This window comes from Maylandia zebra, linkage group LG20 (assembly GCF_041146795.1).
Source record: "Maylandia zebra isolate NMK-2024a linkage group LG20, Mzebra_GT3a, whole genome shotgun sequence".
Taxonomy (NCBI): Eukaryota; Metazoa; Chordata; class Actinopteri; order Cichliformes; family Cichlidae; genus Maylandia; species Maylandia zebra.
The window spans coordinates 25883422-25902648 of record NC_135186.1 but is presented as its reverse complement, the minus strand read 5'-3'; the positions used below and the strand labels follow the sequence as shown (position 1 = coordinate 25902648).

Genomic DNA, 19227 nt, shown 5'->3' with positions numbered 1-19227 from the left:
ATATTGATATTGTTTTTGTACTGATATCATTGCAGAAGGAGAGGTTTTTATACTGTATCTAAGGTTTGGAATATTGTTTTTGCTATTGTGGGATGTTGTGTGTTAACATTCGTAGATACTACAGAAACAGTCCATAATTTTGTTGGGAGGTATAGCTTGTCTGTTACAGTTTTTGCCCGTTGCCTGAACACATTTTGCAAAACTTTGCTCATTGTGCCAAAACCCTAAACACAAGTAAACATGACACAACACTGGGAAATATACCATTCACATCTGCACCAAATTGAAACTCTACTCTCAAAACCTAAACTCTGCTATCAAAACCTAACATTCCTTTGTCAAAATGTAACTCTGTTGACAAAATGACACATACTTGCATCATATGCAAACACCTACAGAGCAGGGGGAACACACTAGTCTACTTTATATAAAGCACTGCAGTCTTTGATTTCCATTGTTCATTCAGAAGGCATATTTTCAGGAGACACATTTGCAAACAACCAAAAAAGCAAATAGGCCTACTCAATATTGTACATTGCAGTACCATGAATTCAGATAAAGCAAAAAAAACAAAAAAAAAAAACAACCCATAATACAGTAATAGAAAAAACACTATACTGTAAACAAAAAATCATGACAATTGTGCATACGTGGGCTCATGGATCCCGCCGTCTGTTGGGGTCTGGCCACAGGACCTCATCAACATCGCAAGCAATGTCTTCTCCCGCTAGGCACCGGGGAAAATATCCTCTTCCATGTCAAAACCATCCATGGATTGCTGTCACCTGAATGTCGCCGCAGGCCTGTTCCATTGCCTGCAGAAGAGGCATGCAGGCATGTAGTTGGCGGTCATATACACGCCATCTCCAAGCCGAAAAAAATTCCTCTATAGGGTTTAAAAATGGTGAGTAAGGGGGCAAGCATACCACTTCAAGTTGACTGTGGTTGGAGAACCAGGCCTGGACCAGAGCAGCCCGATGGAAACTGACATTATCCCATATCACCACAAACCTGGGCTGATCTGGTCTATTCTGCATGGCCTCTTTGACCTCCTCCTCCTCTTCCTCTTGCTCTCCCTCCATCCATGCTTGCAAAGTTCTTGAATTGGCTAAACTGAGGGCTTTTTGTGGTTGGCTAATTGGTGTTCAGTTTTACAAGTAAGTGCCTTCAGGTGTATATTTGAGTGGTTGCAATTACCCGATGTGTTTTGTATTTTGGATACATGTGTTTTCCAAATGGCACCCTGAAATTTCATTTTTGAACGAAGTGTCTTATGTATGAAATAGAGTGTAGTATGCAGGACCATGTGTGTTGCATAAAGGAGTAAGTGTGTTGCATAATTGCAACCAGAGTGCAAAGCAGCACTTTTGTTTAAGGTATGGGTACATGTGTTTGAGGTATGGTAACAAAAGCTTCAAGTTGTGTTACTTTAGTATAAGCATGGGTTTATAGTGTTCAAGCAACGAGCAAAAACTGTAAGAAAATGTAAGCATTGTGGAAATGTGTTCACTGACTGCATATTGGGTGAACACGACATGAAATGTGTGAATGGTATGGCCACAACAGACCAATGCTGTGCTAATTGTGTTTAGAGTTTTGCAAATGTGACAACTTTTTGGACAAACGCTTGTTAGCGACTGAAAAAAACTGTATAGTGCTTAGGCTGATTGCAAAGTGAACTAATTATCTAAGAAAGTTTTGACATGTGAAAGTGTGCCAGACAGTTGGCAAATTAGTGTTAATGATAGCCATACATGTGTATACTTTTGCTAGGAGTGTGTTGGAAATTTGGTAATTGAGTGTTGTGCAGTGAATTGTGCCTACAGTTTTGCAAAGTGTGTGTTACAAAATTGCAAACTGAGTGCAAAGCAGTTTTTGTGCTTTTAGTTTTGCAAACTCAGTGAGTGGTTTTGCTATAAGTCTGAATAGTTTTAGAGATTGTGCTACAGGAATCACAGTTAGGGTTTAAGCATTCAGAAAAAACTGTAAAAATGGTGAGTAAGGGGGCAAGCATACCACTTCAAGTTGACTTTGGTTGGAGAACCAGGCCTGGACCAGAGCAGCCCGATGGAAACTGACATTATCCCATATCACCACAAACCTGGGCTGATCTGGTCTGTTCTGTACAACTATATCATGGAGAGCATCTAGAAATGTGAGTATGTGTTGGCTATTGTATGGACCTAGTATTGCATGATGGTGCAGAAGCCCTCGAAGGCTTATGGCGGCACATAATGTGATGTTTCCCCCGCGCTGCCCTGGGACGTGCACAATTGCCCTTTGGCCAATTACATTACGACCCCGTCGTCTTGTTTTGCTCAGGTCGAATCCAGCTTCATCAATGAAAATGTATTCATGAGGCTGTGCAGCTCCATCCATGGCCAAGATTCTCTGAAAAAAAGGGGAACATATCACTGTACTACAGTGCTACACATACAGCACCCTCACCCCATCACACAGGTACCTGTGTAGCTCTCAGAATGGATCCATGTGGTACTGATATGGTACATATTCAGCTGCTACTGGACTTCACCAATACTCTATTGTAAATGTAAGGGACAGTTACACGTACCCGTACATATTCAGCTCGAAGTCCTTTGACCCTGTCACTGTTCCTCTCGAATGGGACTCTGTAGAGCTGCTTCATGGTGATGCTGTGTTTACCCAAGATGCGTCTGATGGTGGTGATGCTCACATGGTCTATGTTGCTGAACACTCGCCTGTCTGCAAGTATTTTCCGTCGTAGCTGGTGGAGACGGATGGCATTGTCTGCCCTCACTAGGTCCACAACAGCAAGTTCCTGCCGTTGTGTGAACAGGCGTTGGCGTCCTCCCCCAGAAGGTCTTCGAGTCATTCTAGAGAAATACAACCACATATTGTCATCGGTTTGCTTATTTTTCTTACAGTACTTCACTGTATATACTGTATCATCCACTGTACAACACTGTACTTCAATATAAGTAATCATGCTATGTTTCACAGAAACTACCACTTTGGCTGCAAAAGGAGCATTAGCACCCTGCAATACCCTGTACACTTGATATGGTAACTGTAGAACAGTACTATGAAAACCATCTGAGTAGAGTAGAAGGCAGTGAGATGAAGACAGACCTGTTTTCTAGTCGGAATGTTCTTATTACAGATGCCACTGTGAAGCGGCTTAGATGTGGGTGGACTCTCTGCCCAGCTTCCCTCATAGTCAGGCCGTGGTTGATGACATGGTCCACCAAAGTTGCTCTTATATCATCAGAAATATGGGTCCGTGCATGGCCTCTTTGACCTCCTCCTCCTCTTCCTCTTGCTCTCCCTCCATCCATGCTTGCAAAGTTCTTGAATTGGCTAAACTGAGGGCTTTTTGTGGTTGGCTAATTGGTGTTCAGTTTTGCAAGTAAGTGCCTTCAGGTGTATATTTGAGTGGTTGCAATTACCCGATGTGTTTTGTATTTTGGATACATGTGTTTTCCAAATGGCACCCTGAAATTTCATTTTTGAACGAAGTGTCTTATGTATGAAATAGAGTGTAGTATGCAAGACCATGTGTGTTGCATAAAGGAGTAAGTGTGTTGCATAATTGCAACCAGAGTGCAAAGCAGCACTTTTGTTTAAGGTATGGGTACATGTGTTTGGGGTATGGTAACAAAAGCTTCAAGTTGTGTTACTTTAGTCTAAGCATGGGTTTATAGTGTTCAAGCAACGAGCAAAAACTGTAATGTTTACTTTATGCATTCACTGATGTTATATAATTAAAAAGCATAATTTGACTGTATAGCAGACAGACACAGAAAAGTCATAGTAACAGAAAGTTGGAACAATGATCCGGTCTTATTTCAAAGTAGTCCATCACAAAAATTTGTAGACATTTCTGTTTGGTTGTTCAATGTGTGGCCCTTTGCTTACTGTAACAAGGTTGGTCTGACCCTCTGATGAAAAGGGCTAGACCAATACCAGCACACTGTCAACGCCAGATGTGTGGGGGGACGTGGGAGCGACTGCTTTTAGCAAACAAACAACCTTGGCGATCAGCTGAGACAGGTTCAAACCCACACTCACCCTTATTTACGTTCTAAAAAAAAAACCAGGACAATTTTCGCACGAGGTCAGTCATGGCATACCTTTCCAGTTCAGTGTGAAATACTGTGTACTTGCATTCAGCAGGTGTGTCAGTCAGAGAGAGGCTGATGCTAGTGAAACGTCAGTTCCTCCTCTGTGTATTCATGTAGCTTCTCCTCCAGACTCTATGTTGTTTAGTTGCTAAACATCACATAACGGTGAAAACAAGCAGTAGAGTCTATATTTTATTTTATCTTCATGTTAGCTTGCAATGCATACATCTTGACTTTTGTCATACTAGAAACCACTGCCAGTATTTCCAGTTGCCTAATTACTGGACCTCAGTCTTAAAGGTGACTGCTTCATAGTGCTCCCCCTTGCTTCTCAATGCTAAAGAGAGTAATCTGTAATCTTTTGTTTAATCGCTTGAACAAGCAGGAGGGGTTGGAGAGAGAAGAAAAGGGGAACTAAAAACAAAAACACAAAGCTAGAAAATGCATGAGCTGCAAGTGTAGGAGCACCTTCGTGTGTGTGTGTGTGTGTGTGTGTGTGTGTTTGTGACAGTGTGCGGAGAAACAGAAGGGACTGTTGAGTGTTACGCTGTGCTGAGAATAGCTCTTAGAGAAGCACTATAAAGCCCAGCATTACCCCCCTCCACAAAAGACCTGCCTAAGCATTAAACACCATTATTATTTGAAACAATTTGTCCACGAGTGGCAGCCTATCTCCACGTGTATACCTGTGTCATTTTTGCCTTTCTCTGTGATTTTTATTTTTTTATTGATTCAATCCCACAAAGTACAGTTAGCTCTTGTTAAGCCTCTCCGACACAGCAGGGGCTCATCATTTAAAAGTAGAATGGGAGGGAGAGCCTTCAGTTTTCAGGCCCCTCTTCTGTGGAACCAGCTTCCAGTTTGGATTTGGGAGACAGACACTATCTCTACTTTTAAGATTAGGCTTAAAACTTTCCTTTCTGCTAAAGCATATAGTTAGGGCTGGACCAGGTGACTCTGAATCCTCCCTTAGTTATGCTGCAATAGACGTAGGCTGCCGGGGATTCCCATGATGCATTGAGTTTTTCCTTTCCAGTCACCTTTCTCACTCACTGTGTGTTAATAGACCTCTCTGCATTGAATCATACCTGTTATTAATCTCTGTCTCTCTTCCACAGCATGTCTTTATCCTGTCTTCCTTCTCTCACCACAACCAGTCGCAGCAGATGGCCCCGCCCCTCCCTGAGCCTGGTTCTGCCGGAGGTTTCTTCCTGTTAAAAGGGAGTTTTTCCTTCCCACTGTCGCCAAAGTGCTTGCTCATAGGGGGTCATATGATTGTTGGGTTTTTCTCTGTATCTATTTTTGTACGATCTACTGTGCAGTATAAAGCGCCTTGAGGGGACTGTTGTTGTGATTTGGCACTATATAAATAAATAAAATTGAATTAAAATCATGGCAATGGGTAGATACACGCAAGCATTATCATGATGTATTGTTTTGTAAGGTGGCAGTATTAAAATTTGGATTTTTTAATCTTTCTGTTGTTTCAGCTTTTGACTTGACATGTGTTGAAAAAGAAAGGACTAATTGATATTAATTAAAATTCAGCATGAATCCAGTGCTGCATACTAACATGAGGTTTTATGGATACAGCAAATATGCCATGGAGAAACACTCAGTATACAGAATACAACCAGAAGTTAGAGAAGGGATTCAAGGTCTTCATTGAGTTGTAGAATATTATGACTGTTCGCACGAAGAATTATAGGCCTAAGTGGCTGGTTTACGCTAAAACCACAGTGCTATGAGGTTGTATGCCAACTCTCTACTGATTTGTGTGTTGCTTTCATGTAGTTATGTGGTCTATCATCAACAGGACATCTGCTGTCAGGGAGTCAGCAGCAGTTGCAGTAATCAGTGTGCTTCTCCTTCCACCTATCTCTGGGCAACCTCGATAAGGAGAAGGAAAAATGCGGTGTCATATTTATTCATGACTACTTTTTCAATTTTCCGTTCTCCTCTCCTCCACCGAGGCTCTGCATGTACGCCCTATTCTATAGCTATCTTTAAGTGACAGATTAAAATTGAATGGCTTTCTTGTTATTCTATCTATAAAACAACAAAATCACGGCCATTAATATTTCTACTTTGGCCGGTAGGAGCCGAGGGAGAACATTTTTTTCACCTGTGTAATAAAGTAGATGAGGATCTCTTCGGTGGACAGGTAATCATTTTCTCATCATAGCAGGAGAAGATGGAGAGAGAAAAGAGAAATGGGAAATTGAGAAATGCCCAAAAGTGGTGAGAATACTAACAGAAAATAGAAAGAGAACAAAAGTGAGTAAGAATTGTAAACAAAACCAGTAAAAGAGAGAAAGAGAGAGAAAAGGAACAGAATAAGTTACGACTTTAAAGTAAACACAATATCTTAAAGGTGACAGCTCCTACAATCTTATAATAAGTGGTCAAAAAGGTCTAAGATCCATAAAAATCTCAAACCAGTTTAAATCCGATCCATCTCCTAGTCTCATTCAGGAGTGTTGCAATGCTTCAAGTGGGGGCCGCTGAATTGTGACCGCTCACATTTGATGCTCACTGGATCTCACACTGTGCCAAAGCTTCAACCATTCTACTTCAATTTTATTTGGGGTAAGCACGCACCACATGTCAAAGGTTTCAGTTTGACCCCGAGGGACAGAGTTACAGTATACAACCCCATAAAAAAGCCCATCAATAACAATAAAAAAAACCCACAAGCATACGCCCTGTTGGGCATATGACCTGGTGCCTTTTTCTTTTGGAAACTGTAGACACTTTCACTGCTGGCACTGACCCAGCTGTCATCACCAATGATGATCCTTTACCTGAAGAACGTCAGGTTATTTTTACAGAGAAGGTGTTGTTTTGCTCTCTGCACCAGTGTAACGTCTTTGGTTAACTGCAGATGCTAAGTTGATCAGAACAGGGTTTCCATTGAGCAAATTAATGATAACAGCAAGGCTAAACATGGTGTAAAGATTTTTAAAAATTGTCCTTGAAAAGGAGACCGGCTAAGTTTATATTTTCACTTCACCTTCCGCATAGTGATGTTTGGTGCTACACGTACTTCAGAGGCTATTATTACAGTTTTTCTCAAATGCTAAAACACATTTCACAAACGTTTCCACCATGTTCCCCAATGTCTAAACACAACACCCTTTTCTAAAGCTACATAAACACAACCACACCTGCCCACTGCAAAAACTCAAACTTTCACACCAAAAGAGCAGCTCGAAGCTTTCAAAAAATGTAAACACTATACACATCATTACACACTACAGCAAAACAATTGAAAACACAATGCTCATTTTGTGAGAAGGTTCTTTGTTGCATAACTGCCAATGCATATTTTTAGAAACCATACAGTAACGGATCGTCGTAGATCTCTGCAGACGATTAGGCATTTAGATTTGTGAGTTTCATATGAAGAGTATAAATCTATAGAAAATCCTGCATCTACGTACACTACTGTAACACAACTCAATGCAAAAACAGAATCTATTGCACACAACAGTACTCCTGAAAACATGATCAGGGTGTGAAGTTTTTTTTATTTACGTCATTCACACCACAATCACTGTGTGGCATCATGTCGCTGAGCTGCATCGGGCCACATCACCTCATCCACATCGCAGGCTATATTGTCTCTTGCCAGGCACCGCAGGAAAAACGCCCTGGAATGGCAAATCCATCCTTGGAAGGCCTCCGCTGGGATGTCAACACAGGCCAGCTCCATTGCCCTTAGGAGGTTCTCTCTTGTGTATCGTTGTCTGTCATAAACCTTCCATCTCCATGATGAGAAGAACTCCTCTATAGGGTTCAGGAAAGGGGAGTAGGGTGGAAGACAGATGTTTACAGTTTTTCTCAAATGCTAAAACACATGTCACAAACGTTACCACCGGGTCCCCCAATGTCCAAACACAACACCCTTCTCTAAAGCTACATAAACACAACCACACCTTCCCACTGCAAAACTCAAACTCCCACACCAAGAGAGCAGCTCGAAGCTGTCAAAACTGTAAACACTATACACAGCATTACACACTACAGCAAAACAATTGAAAACACAATGCTCAATTTGTGAGAAGGTTCTTTGGTTCATAACTGCCAATGCATATTTTTATAAACTGTACAGTAACGGATTGTCATAGAACCCTGCAGAGGATTAGGCATTTAGATTTGTGAGTTTCACATGAAGACTATAAATCTATAAAAACATCCTGCATGTACGTACACTACTGTAACACAACTCAGTGCAAAAACAGAATCTATCGCACACAACAGTACTCTCGGAAACATGATCAGGGTGTGAAGTCTTTTTTTATTGTCTACACGGTCTTTTTACAGTATTACACACAGTCACTGTGCGGCATCATGTCGCCGAGCTGCATTGGGCCACATCACCTCATCCACATCACAGGCTATATTGTCCCTTGCTAGGCACCGCGGGAAAAACGCCCTGGAATGGCGAATCCATCCCTGGAAGGCCTCCACTGGGATGTCAGCACAGGCCAGCTCCATTGCCCGTACGAGGTTCTCTCTTGTGTATGGCTGTCTGTCATACACCTTCCATCTCCATGATGAGAAGAACTCCTCTATAGGGTTCAGGAAAGGGGAGTAGGGTGGCAGACAGACGTTTAAAAAGTGGTCACTGTTGGTGGTGAACCACTCTGATTTGGTTTGTTCTGTGGAAGCGGACATTGTCCCAAATGATCACATAAATGTGGTGTGCGTGTCCAGGATGGTGTTGTTGGCGGTCCAGGAGGATGTCTTATAGCTCCTCTAGGAAGGTGAGGAGACGTTGGGTGTTGTAAGACCCAAGGACAGCATGCCGGTGGACAAGCCCGTCTGAACCCATGGCCGCACAAAGGGTAATATTACCCCCCCGTTGGCCAGGGACCTCAGTGATGGCTCTTTGGCAAATGATGTTACGGCCTCTTTACCTTCGTTTCTGCAGGTTGAAGCCAGCCTCATCCAGGAAGAGGTACTCATGATGTCTGGCCATCGCTTCCAACTGTAATATCCTCTGTGAAAATTTGAAAGTGCACAGGTGTTCAGAACAACAGTCAATCAGGTAGCACAGTATTGTCCAGAAGTAATGTAGGCCACTGAGCAACACAGTATGTCCACTAACTGTACTGTGAACATGGATGTATACTTACACATACTTATAACGTAGGTCTTCGTGTCGCGCAGAGTTGCGCTCAAAGGGAACCCTATAGACCTGTTTCATCCGTGTCTTTTTGCGCCGGAGAACTCGGTCTATTGTGGCCAAGCTGACATGCTCTCAAAGTTGACATTATCGGCAATGACTTTGTCTCTGATCTCCCGGAGTCTGATGAGGTTGTTCCCACGAACCATATCCACAATGAGCGTTTCTTGTGCCACTGTAAATATGGCAACCCTCCCACTTCTATGTGGCATTCTTTCAACTCTACAGAAAGAAACATGTGTTGTCAATTGACATATGTTACAATACAGTCACAACTGATTTGAAACCAAAAGACTACTTTCACAGGTTTGTAAAACTGTATTGTGACAAAGAAAGCAATCGAGTACAATACTTGTTGTGTTGTCTGAATGCCCTGATCATGGTGGCCACGGTGAACCTACTCAGGTTTGGACGGACTCTTAGTCCTGCTTCAGCCATTGTCATGCCATGGACAATGACATTGTCAATGACTGTTGCTCGCATCTCGTCCATAATGATAGTGCGAGGTTGTCTTGCTCTCCCTCCTGGACCTTCTCCTCTCCCATGTTGGCCTCCTCCTCCTCTTCCTCGTTGGCCTGCTTTTGCAACTTGTGTTTTAGCAAGGAAAGATGTGTTTATATTTATGACAACAGAGGATTGTGTTCTGTGAATTGTGTCTTCATGTGACATGTGTTTATGATATTGGTAAATGATGGCTAGATTTAGTAAATGTGTTTAGACAACTGGTCATTTGGTTTAGAGGATTGGCTTTTGTGTTTTAGCATTTGAGAAAAACTGTAATATGGGAAATCTGTAACAAAATGCCACATATTTGCATTCTCTTAGCCAAAAGCCATATAAAGCAGTAACCTTTTTTAGCTGCATAAGCAAAATAATTATTCTTTAAGCAAAGTTATGCCAGTAATAGAGTGGAACATGTTGGTATTTTTATTTATTTTTAAATTGACTATACAAGGAAATACCAGCCAATCGGCCATCTGAAATGCTTACTTAATGGTTTGGTCATCAATGATAACATACTTAAATTTGACTTTGGTCTATTTATTATATCCTGGACATTTGCAAAGATAATGTAGTGTGTTTAAGAGGGGTTTGAATAATGTGATGCAAAACTGCTGTGCAGTGTTGCCTACTAAAGTGCTGCACTCAGAATGATTAGTACAGCACACTGAAACACAACTACTTATTTCCCAGTGTGATTATACAGAGTAAACAACTTCATCTGCATCTCTAGTACAAATTCGTTTATTTAAGGTACAATCTGCATAATTTATGATAATATAAAAGAAGGCATTATGTCGAAAAGCATGAAAAATGTGACTGAAAGTTAAATTAATTAACAGCCTATGTGTGTCAATGCGCACGTGTTTGTTTCATTTTTTTCCATTTGTATGTGCGTTATTGACAAGCTCTGCACAGCATATTGCACACACACATGAACATGCATGGACTCATCCTCATCATGACTGTCCAAACATGTCACTGGATGATTAAGCAGAGTGATGGATGTGTGTGTATGCTTCAGATGTCTACCACGCAAAAACAGGACAATGTCGATGTCAAAGCATCTAGCTGCTTTTTTTTTTTTAGTTTGTTTCATATTGGCTTGAAATTTCTTCATCAATTTCTCTGTCTATCTTTGATTTTAGCTATTGCAGACATTGACAAACAGATCAACTTGACATCTCGGCTTTGGCATTTTTTCTTTTTCAGTTTTTCTTGCATCATCCTTTCTTGTTTTGCAAATGATCTTTTCCTGAAAAGGGTTAAACAGCATGATTACAGACATGTTTTGTCAACTCCTTTAGCAGATAATAATAACTTGCAATGCCACCTCTGACCACCTACTGTCTCTCTTTCCCCCTTGGTTCCCCAGTAAAGTATATTTACATATATGTTTTAACATTCTCTGTGTTCTGAAGGCAGGACTGTGATGCAGTTTTCTGCCTCGCCACTAGAGGGCGCGGCCGTTTTGTGAGTAATGTTTGACTGGGATGGAAAATGGTGTTCATGAAGGCAGTGTGAATCACAAGTTATGCTCGGGAGCAGTTTATGTGGGTTCAATGAGAGTGTGCGTCCATAAGACTGGTGAGTTACAGGATATTTCTTGTGTAAGAAGGATAGCCTGTATGTTTCTTGCTCTGGACGTCCTCTGTTTGTACATTTTCTATAAGCTAAGTTATCGCTAAGCTAAGCGGGCTAAGCTAAGCTAAGTTCGCCTAGGCCAAACTGAGTTCAGTTTGAGTTGGGGATTTGTTATGTGTATTTGCCTTCTTTAGTTGGCATCATAAGTGAGTGGGGCACAAGAGTTAAGTGATGGGAAGATGTTTATTTTCTTTGTTGTCAAATATGGTTCAGACTATAAGTAAAAGCCGCCAGCTTAGTATTAGGGCCTATAAGACAAGTATGTGGCTGTAATATGTTATATGGTGATTATTGTTGTCTATAATTTGATTGTAATTTGTGTTCTATTTTCCATTCTGTTTGTAGAACCACACACACACACATACCCACACCCACGCTAAATCTGCCATTAAAGAGCTGAACGATCATCCCCTGTCCTCGTTAATTTCTGGAGGGTCATAGTGGCACTTGACCTGTGCACACCCTGCGATCACCACCGTAGAACTGAACCTCATATCAGAAATCATCATAACAAAATTGGTCCTTCGAGCCGGATAGGTGATTACAGAGTGAAGATGGATTATGACCCCCAGAGAGCAGGTGCACGTCCACGGAGGGCTGTGCGACCACCAGGATGGATGACTCAGTATGAAGGCTACACACTGCCACCCACTGCTACATTGGAGCAACAGCAGACTAGAGAGGGATACGCCAAGATGACGCCCCTCACCCAGACTCCTGGTTCTATTGGAGCTGCAGGACAGACTCCAGTGTCATCCAGCATCCCTCAGGAGTTCATGAACATTGTGCAGCAACTGCAGAAGGACAACAGGCAACTTCAGATGATGGTAGGAGACATGAGGAGGCAGATGGATCGTAATGTCAGCACGTTGGAATCCACCCGCTTACGTTCTTCCCAGCAACCAGGGGGCTACATTTCAGCTGATAACACTTGGGTCTCCACACCTCTAACTACACAGCCTTTTCCCCTGAGACCAGAGCAGCACAATATATCCTACACACAGGATGCAGCTGAAGAATGGCCAGTACCACCACCTCCAGTTTTTCTCCCAAGAGATCATCCTGATCTACCAGAGGTACAGTCTGTTCCACCTCCACCGCTACCAGCCATTGCACAAGAGCTTAGCCAACGCTTACAAGAGCTACAGTTACAGCAACCCTCAGCCACTGAAGCTCCTGAGTTTCAGCCTCGTGCGCCACAGTCCACCCCCTTATCTCAATCACTAGCTGGACCTAGTTTTGACGCGAACATGCTCCCCCCAGAACAAGTGCTGGCTCCCACTACAGCCATAGGTGTAAAGGAGAAGACCTACAGAGGACCATCGCCCTCCATCCCAGAGTTCACGCAGGGTGATCCCAGGCAGTTTGCTAGATTAAGGCTTGCCCTAGACAATATTCTCCCCTTTGATGCAACGGAGAGGTTCAAATATCAGGTCTTATGTGACCACCTTAAATTTGAGGAAGCTCTTTTAATTGCTGACTCCTACAGTAACTCACCTCACCCCTACTCTGACACGATGGCCTCGCTCATTAAACATTACGGTCAGCCGCACCAGCTGTCACTGCAGAGGATAGCAGAGCTTATGGATGAGTCCAGCATCCGCCCAGGTGACACAACTGGATTCAGAAGGTTTGCACTGAGAGTCCGTGCTCTGGTCGGCATGTTAGAGCAACTTGGGGAAGATGGACACATAGAGCTGCAATGCGGGTCTCATGTTGCTAGACTGACACGAAAGCTACCCCAAGACCTACGTGCTGCTTTCCGCCGCTACCTTTACCCACAGAAAGATGGAATACCATCATTGAGAGACTTTGCAGAGTGGCTGGAGTATGAGCTGGTCATTCAAGAGGGCGGAGATCACACAGAGAAGGTAGAGGAGAGCTCGAGAGACAGGAGCAGCATGAAAAGAGATAAACGAGCCACCAAAAGGACTACCACCGTGCTGCATGGTGCAACACACAACACTGCCCCCCAAAGGTCCTCAGCCACAACCCCTTCCACTTCTGAGGTCCAAGACAAGCACACAGCTTATTGTCCATATTGTAATAACACTCTGCACTTCCTAGATCAATGTGTCAACTTCAAGATGCTGACTAAGGAGCAGAAATCAACTTGGATTAAGTCCAACAATCGCTGCTGGCGTTGTGGGCGGCACCACCAGGCCGCTCAGTGTCGACTTAAAGTGCAGTGTAAGACATGCAGGGGAAAACACCTAGAGGCCCTGCATGAAGTGAATCTCAGACCTGCTGCACCCAATCCACCAATGGAACACGTCGCTGAGCTGGGGAGTAAACCATCTACTGAGGTACTTTATCTAGACCGGCGTGCTGGCTGTAGCCAAGTACTTCTGAAGATAACCAAAGTGCTGCTGCAGAACGGTGAGCACACCCTGGAGACATTCGCCATATTGGATGATGGATCTGAGAGGACGATCCTTCTCCCTGAGGCCACTCAAAGACTGCAGTTACAGGGCACGGCAGAGAGTCTTACTCTACGTACGGTGAGACAAGGATTGAGAACCTTGCATGGCGCATCAGTGACAGTCAAAGTCTCCCCTGCCAGCCAACCATCCAGAACATTCACCATTGAGAGAGCCTTCACAGCAGATGACCTAGGCTTGGCTGAACATTCCTACCCTGTGAAGGCACTTCAACAGAAATATAGACACTTGAGAAGGCTTCCCTTGCAGCCCTTCACAAATGCCCAGCCACTCCTTCTGATCGGCTCTGACTGTCCTCACCTAGTAACGCCCATCAAACCTGTGCGCCTAGGCTTACCTGGAGGACCAGCTGCAGTCAAGACTAGACTTGGTTGGGTACTACAGGGACCAATCCTCTCCCTTAAGCACTCTGCTCAACCACAACAGTGCCTCTTCCTCTCAGCTGCCTCTCCTCAATCAGAGCTTCATAGTCAAGTAGAGAGGCTTTGGCAACTTGACACTCTCCCATATCGAAGTGAGAAACTAGTGACACGGTCTCGGAGGGAAGAGCAAGCTATGAGGCTTTTGGAGGCAAAGACGACAAGACTGAATGTCGAGGGAGTAAACAGATGTTCAACTCCCCTTCTGCGTGTCAGTGATATGCCTACACTCCGGGTGCCACCTGAAGCAGTACTCCCCAATCTACGTGGCACGGAGAAGCGCCTCAGTCGAGACCCAGAGAAGGCTAAAGCTTATCAAGCGGAGATGGCAAAGTTGATAGCAGCAGGCTATGTCAGAGAAATCAGTGAGGAGGAAATGAGGGCCTCCACAGAATCATGGTTCATCCCCCACCACATGGTGACACACAACGGAAAGAACCGTGTGGTGTTTAATTGCTCATTCACCTATAGGGATCAGAACCTCAACGAGCTGCTTTTACCAGGCCCGAACCTGGGGGCCTCTCTTCTTGGTGTGCTGCTACGCTTCAGAGAACGCTCCATCGCAGTTAGCAGTGATATCAAGGGGATGTTCCACCAGGTGAGACTACTGCCTGAGGACCGGCCACTACTACGTTTCCTCTGGCGCGATCTGCAACGAGACACCCATCCCAAGGTGTATGAATGGCAGGTGCTCCCCTTTGGGACAACATGCTCACCGTGCTGTGCAATTTATGCACTCCAGCGACACGTCCATGACCACAGTGACCAGGGAGATGACGTGCGTGACTCCATTGAGAAGAATTTTTATGTTGACAACTGGTTACAGAGCTTCTCTTCTCCAGATGTGGCCACAGAGGTTGTGGACAAACTACGGTCACTATTATCGGAGGGAGGATTTGAGCTCAGACAGTGGGCCAGCAGCACCCCAGATCTCTACAGCCATCTACCAAAGGAAATAAGATCGGAGAGCAGCGTACAGTGGCTGAATCAAACTGATATGGACCCTCAAGAACCTGCTCTAGGTTTGCGCTGGATGTGCTGCTCTGACACTCTGCACTACAAGTCCATGCAGTTGGAGAGGAATCCTCCTACCATGAGAAACATCTACCGGGTTCTGGCGAGTCAGTATGACCCACTAGGGTTTCTCGTCCCCTTCACAACGAGGGCGAAGGTACTAGTCCAGCAGCTGTGGGACAAAAAGCGTGAGTGGGATGACCCCCTGTTACCAAGTGACCTGCTCTCGGCATGGAACGAATGGGAGGGTGAGCTGCAACATCTGGACGACATTAGTCTACAACGTTGTTATGTAAGCCCAGAGCTGGACAAATCTGACAGTAGGCGTGAGTTGCACATCTTCTGCGATGCATCTCAACAAGCATATGGAAGCGTTGCCTACCTACGGACGGAAGATGCTGCTGGAAAGGTGGAAGTTGCTTTCCTGACTGCCCGCTCTAGGGTGGCCCCTAAACGGCAGATGTCCATGCCACGTCTGGAACTATGTGCAGCCTTGACTGGAGCTCAACTTGCTAGCCTGCTGACCAAAGAGCTCACCCTACCACTATGCAGAGTGGTGTTATGGACAGACTCCACCACTGTCCTAACATGGATCCAGTCAGAGTCCTGTCATTTCAAGGTGTTCGTGGGAACTCGGATAGCTGAAATCCAGGAACTGACAGACAGCCAGTCTTGGCGTTATGTGACAACATATGACAATCCGGCAGATGATCTAACTAGGGGTAAAAGGCTACAAGACCTCACAGTCCAGTCCCGGTGGGCATGTGGGCCCCCGTTTCTGCAGCTACATCGAGACCAGTGGCCAGAGCACCCAGCCACACCATGTACAGACTTTGCTGAGGAGCAGCGTAAACCAATAACTTGCTTAGCTGTGTCTACTGACTCTATCTCCCTGCCTGATGCACAGCAGTTTACCAGTTTTAGCAAGCTTTTGGAAGAAACAGCCAGGTGCCTTCACGGGGCGGCTGGTGACAATCTCACATCAGAGAACTACAAGGAGGCTGAGCTTATTCTGCTGAGAGCTGCTCAGAAAGACCGTTTCCCTGATGAGATCCAGTGCCTGACCACTGGGAAACCAGTTCTCTCATCCAGCCGTCTGTTTTGCCTAGACCCGGAATTTGATAAGTCGCTTCAACTCATAAGAGTAGGTGGTCGTCTCAGACGATGCCATGATTTGGAAGCTGCTGTGATACATCCAGTAGTATTGGACCCTAAACATCCAGTCACCAGACTACTCATCCGACAGGCTGACAGTGATTTGAAACACCCAGGAGCAGAGAGATTGTTTGCAGAGTTGAGAAGGAAATACTGGATTCTTCGCGGCCGTGAAGCCGTAAGAAGCGAACAGCGCTCCTGCCCTGAGTGCCAAAAATGGAGAGCCCAACCTGCCAACCCAAAGATGGCTGACCTTCCCCTTGCACGCCTACGATTACATCAGCCAGCCTTCTTCTCAACAGGCATCGACTGCTTTGGGCCAATGCAGGTGAAAGTTGGTCGGAGAAATGAAAAACGCTGGGGCCTGCTCTTCAAATGCTTGACGACTCGTGCCATTCATATTGAGGTGTTGTCTAGTATCAACACCGACTCATTTCTAATGGCATTAAGAAGATTTGTCTCTCGTCGTGGGAAACCAGCTGAGATACTGTGTGACCAGGGAACAAATTTCCGAGGTGGGGATCGGGAGCTCCAGGAAACTTTCAAAGCCCTGCATCCCTCTTTACAAGGCAAGTTAGCAGAGCAGCAGATCAAGTTTCGATTTAACCCTCCCAGTTCTCCCCACTTTGGAGGATCCTGGGAGCGAGAGATCAGGTCCATAAAGGCAGCTCTGGCCTCCACATTGGGCTCACAGGTTGTAAAAGAGGAAATACTCCAAACAGTGTTGATCGAGATCGAGGGAATACTCAACTCGAAACCTTTGGGATACGTGTCATCAGACGTGGCTGACCCAGACCCCATTACCCCAAATTTGTTGCTGATGGGGCGGCTAGACCCTTCCCTACCCCAAGTGATATACCACAACTCAGAGCTCATTGGACGACGATCATGGAGGACCTGTCAGGTGTTATCCGATCGCTTCTGGACACAGTTCATACGCCACTACCTGCCTACACTGCAGACACGGTCAAAGTGGCAGAAAGACACTGCTCCGATCCAGCTGGGCACTGTGGTGATGATAGTGGATCCCCATCTTCCCAGAGCATCATGGCCTGTTGGGAAGATCAACAGGGTATTCCCCGGAGCTGATGGTTTGATCCGATCTGCAGAAGTGGACGTAAAGGACCGTACCTACGTACGCCCAGTGAGCCGCCTTATTCGACTACCTGCAGTACCAGAACAAAATGGACAGTAAATGACATTCTGCAAACTTGCGAGGGCAAGTTTGGGGGCGGCTGTTCTGAAGGCAGGACTGTGATGCAGTTTTCTGCCTCGCCACTAGAGGGCGCGGCCGTTTTGTGAGTAATGTTTGACTGGGATGGAAAATGGTGTTCATGAAGGCAGTGTGAATCACAAGTTATTCTCGGGAGCAGTTTATGTGGGTTCAATGAGAGTGTGCGTCCATAAGACTGGTGAGTTACAGGATATTTCTTGTGTAAGAAGGATAGCCTGTATGTTTCTTGCTCTGGACGTCCTCTGTTTGTACATTTTCTATAAGCTAAGTTATTGCTAAGCTAAGCGGGCTAAGCTAAGCTAAGTTCGCCTAGGCCAAACTGAGTTCAGTTTGAGTTGGGGATTTGTTATGTGTATTTGCCTTCTTTAGTTGGCATCATAAGTGAGTGGGGCACAAGAGTTAAGTGATGGGAAGATGTTTATTTTCTTTGTTGTCAAATATGGTTCAGACTATAAGTAAAAGCCGCCAGCTTAGTATTAGGGCCTATAAGACAAGTATGTGGCTGTAATATGTTATATGGTGATTATTGTTGTCTATAATTTGATTGTAATTTGTGTTCTATTTTCCATTCTGTTTGTAGAACCACACACACACACACATACCCACACCCACGCTAAATCTGCCATTAAAGAGCTGAACGATCATCCCCTGTCCTCGTTAATTTCTGGAGGGTCATAGTGGCACTTGACCTGTGCACACCCTGCGATCACCACCGTAGAACTGAACCTCATATCAGAAATCATCATAACACTCTGTTAAGAAAGAAAGTACGTAATTCCTGTTGTCTGTTGCATAGTACACAGTGTATGCCAGATGGCCATTTTGTGTCTACATATTTTCAACAAGAGAAAAACAATCAAAATTCTGATATAATACTAGTTATACCAGGGGTGCTATATTGTGTGAATTATCACATTAAAAATGTACAATAGTTTTATTTGACATGGTCAGTAGTTCTTGAAGGAAGTGATTCATTTTAAGCACAACTGTGAGTGTTTCAGCTTAATCCTTTAAGTCATTAGCAGAGATCAGACTTGTACAGGAGAATGCCGTTAATGAAGACTAAGATAAAAGAGCAAATTTGACACTACAGAAATAAAAGAGCAGAAACAACTGGCAAAACAAAGGCTTTTTCTGCGGCATCTCACACTGCTTTGAGTTGTAGAGTGGCTTTATTGGTCTTTTAAAGCTCTTCCTCTCTTCAGGAGTGTAAATTGAACATGCAGCCTTTCCTGGGCCACTGTTTAATTTCCTGTAACATAATAAACAGCCTATTTATTACAGCTGGAAGAGCAGTGCTTCTTCGCAGAGAGCCCTCACTGAATGCTGCTGCAATCTCTAGTTTTCTGCTCATTTCCCTACAGCTAATGGAAAACTACTATTATCAGTATACTCGGAGGATCCTCTTAATACATGTGTATTTAGCTGCCAACCATATTAATCAAACAAAAATAAGTGAAAACAATTTTTTTACTTTGCACATATTTTAAGGATGATTCACATAGTGAACATGAAGGCAGGAAAT

At 44.3% G+C, this 19227-nt stretch overlaps 1 protein-coding gene across 2 annotated transcripts; it reads left to right on the top strand.

Annotated features, from left to right (window-relative positions):
* Nucleotides 1-15274: 15274 nt before the first annotated feature.
* Nucleotides 15275-18444, top strand: LOC143414401 (uncharacterized). Of its 2 annotated transcripts, none has more exons than XM_076878692.1 (2): nucleotides 15275-17766; nucleotides 18283-18444. In XM_076878692.1, exon 1 carries the CDS (start codon nucleotides 15297-15299, stop codon nucleotides 17661-17663), a length of 2367 nt encoding a protein of 788 aa, XP_076734807.1. In that variant the 5' UTR covers nucleotides 15275-15296; the 3' UTR covers nucleotides 17664-17766; nucleotides 18283-18444. The 2 variants fall into 2 exon arrangements, with proteins under 2 accessions (XP_076734807.1, XP_076734806.1); XM_076878691.1 differs by having other exon boundaries at nucleotides 15275-17880.
* Nucleotides 18445-19227: the final 783 nt, after the last annotated feature.

Bases quoted from the DNA above. Each gene is read 5' to 3' on its own strand.
- LOC143414401 (XM_076878692.1), top strand. From the start codon at position 15,297: ATGGACCCTCAAGAACCTGCTCTAGGTTTGCGCTGGATGTGCTGCTCT.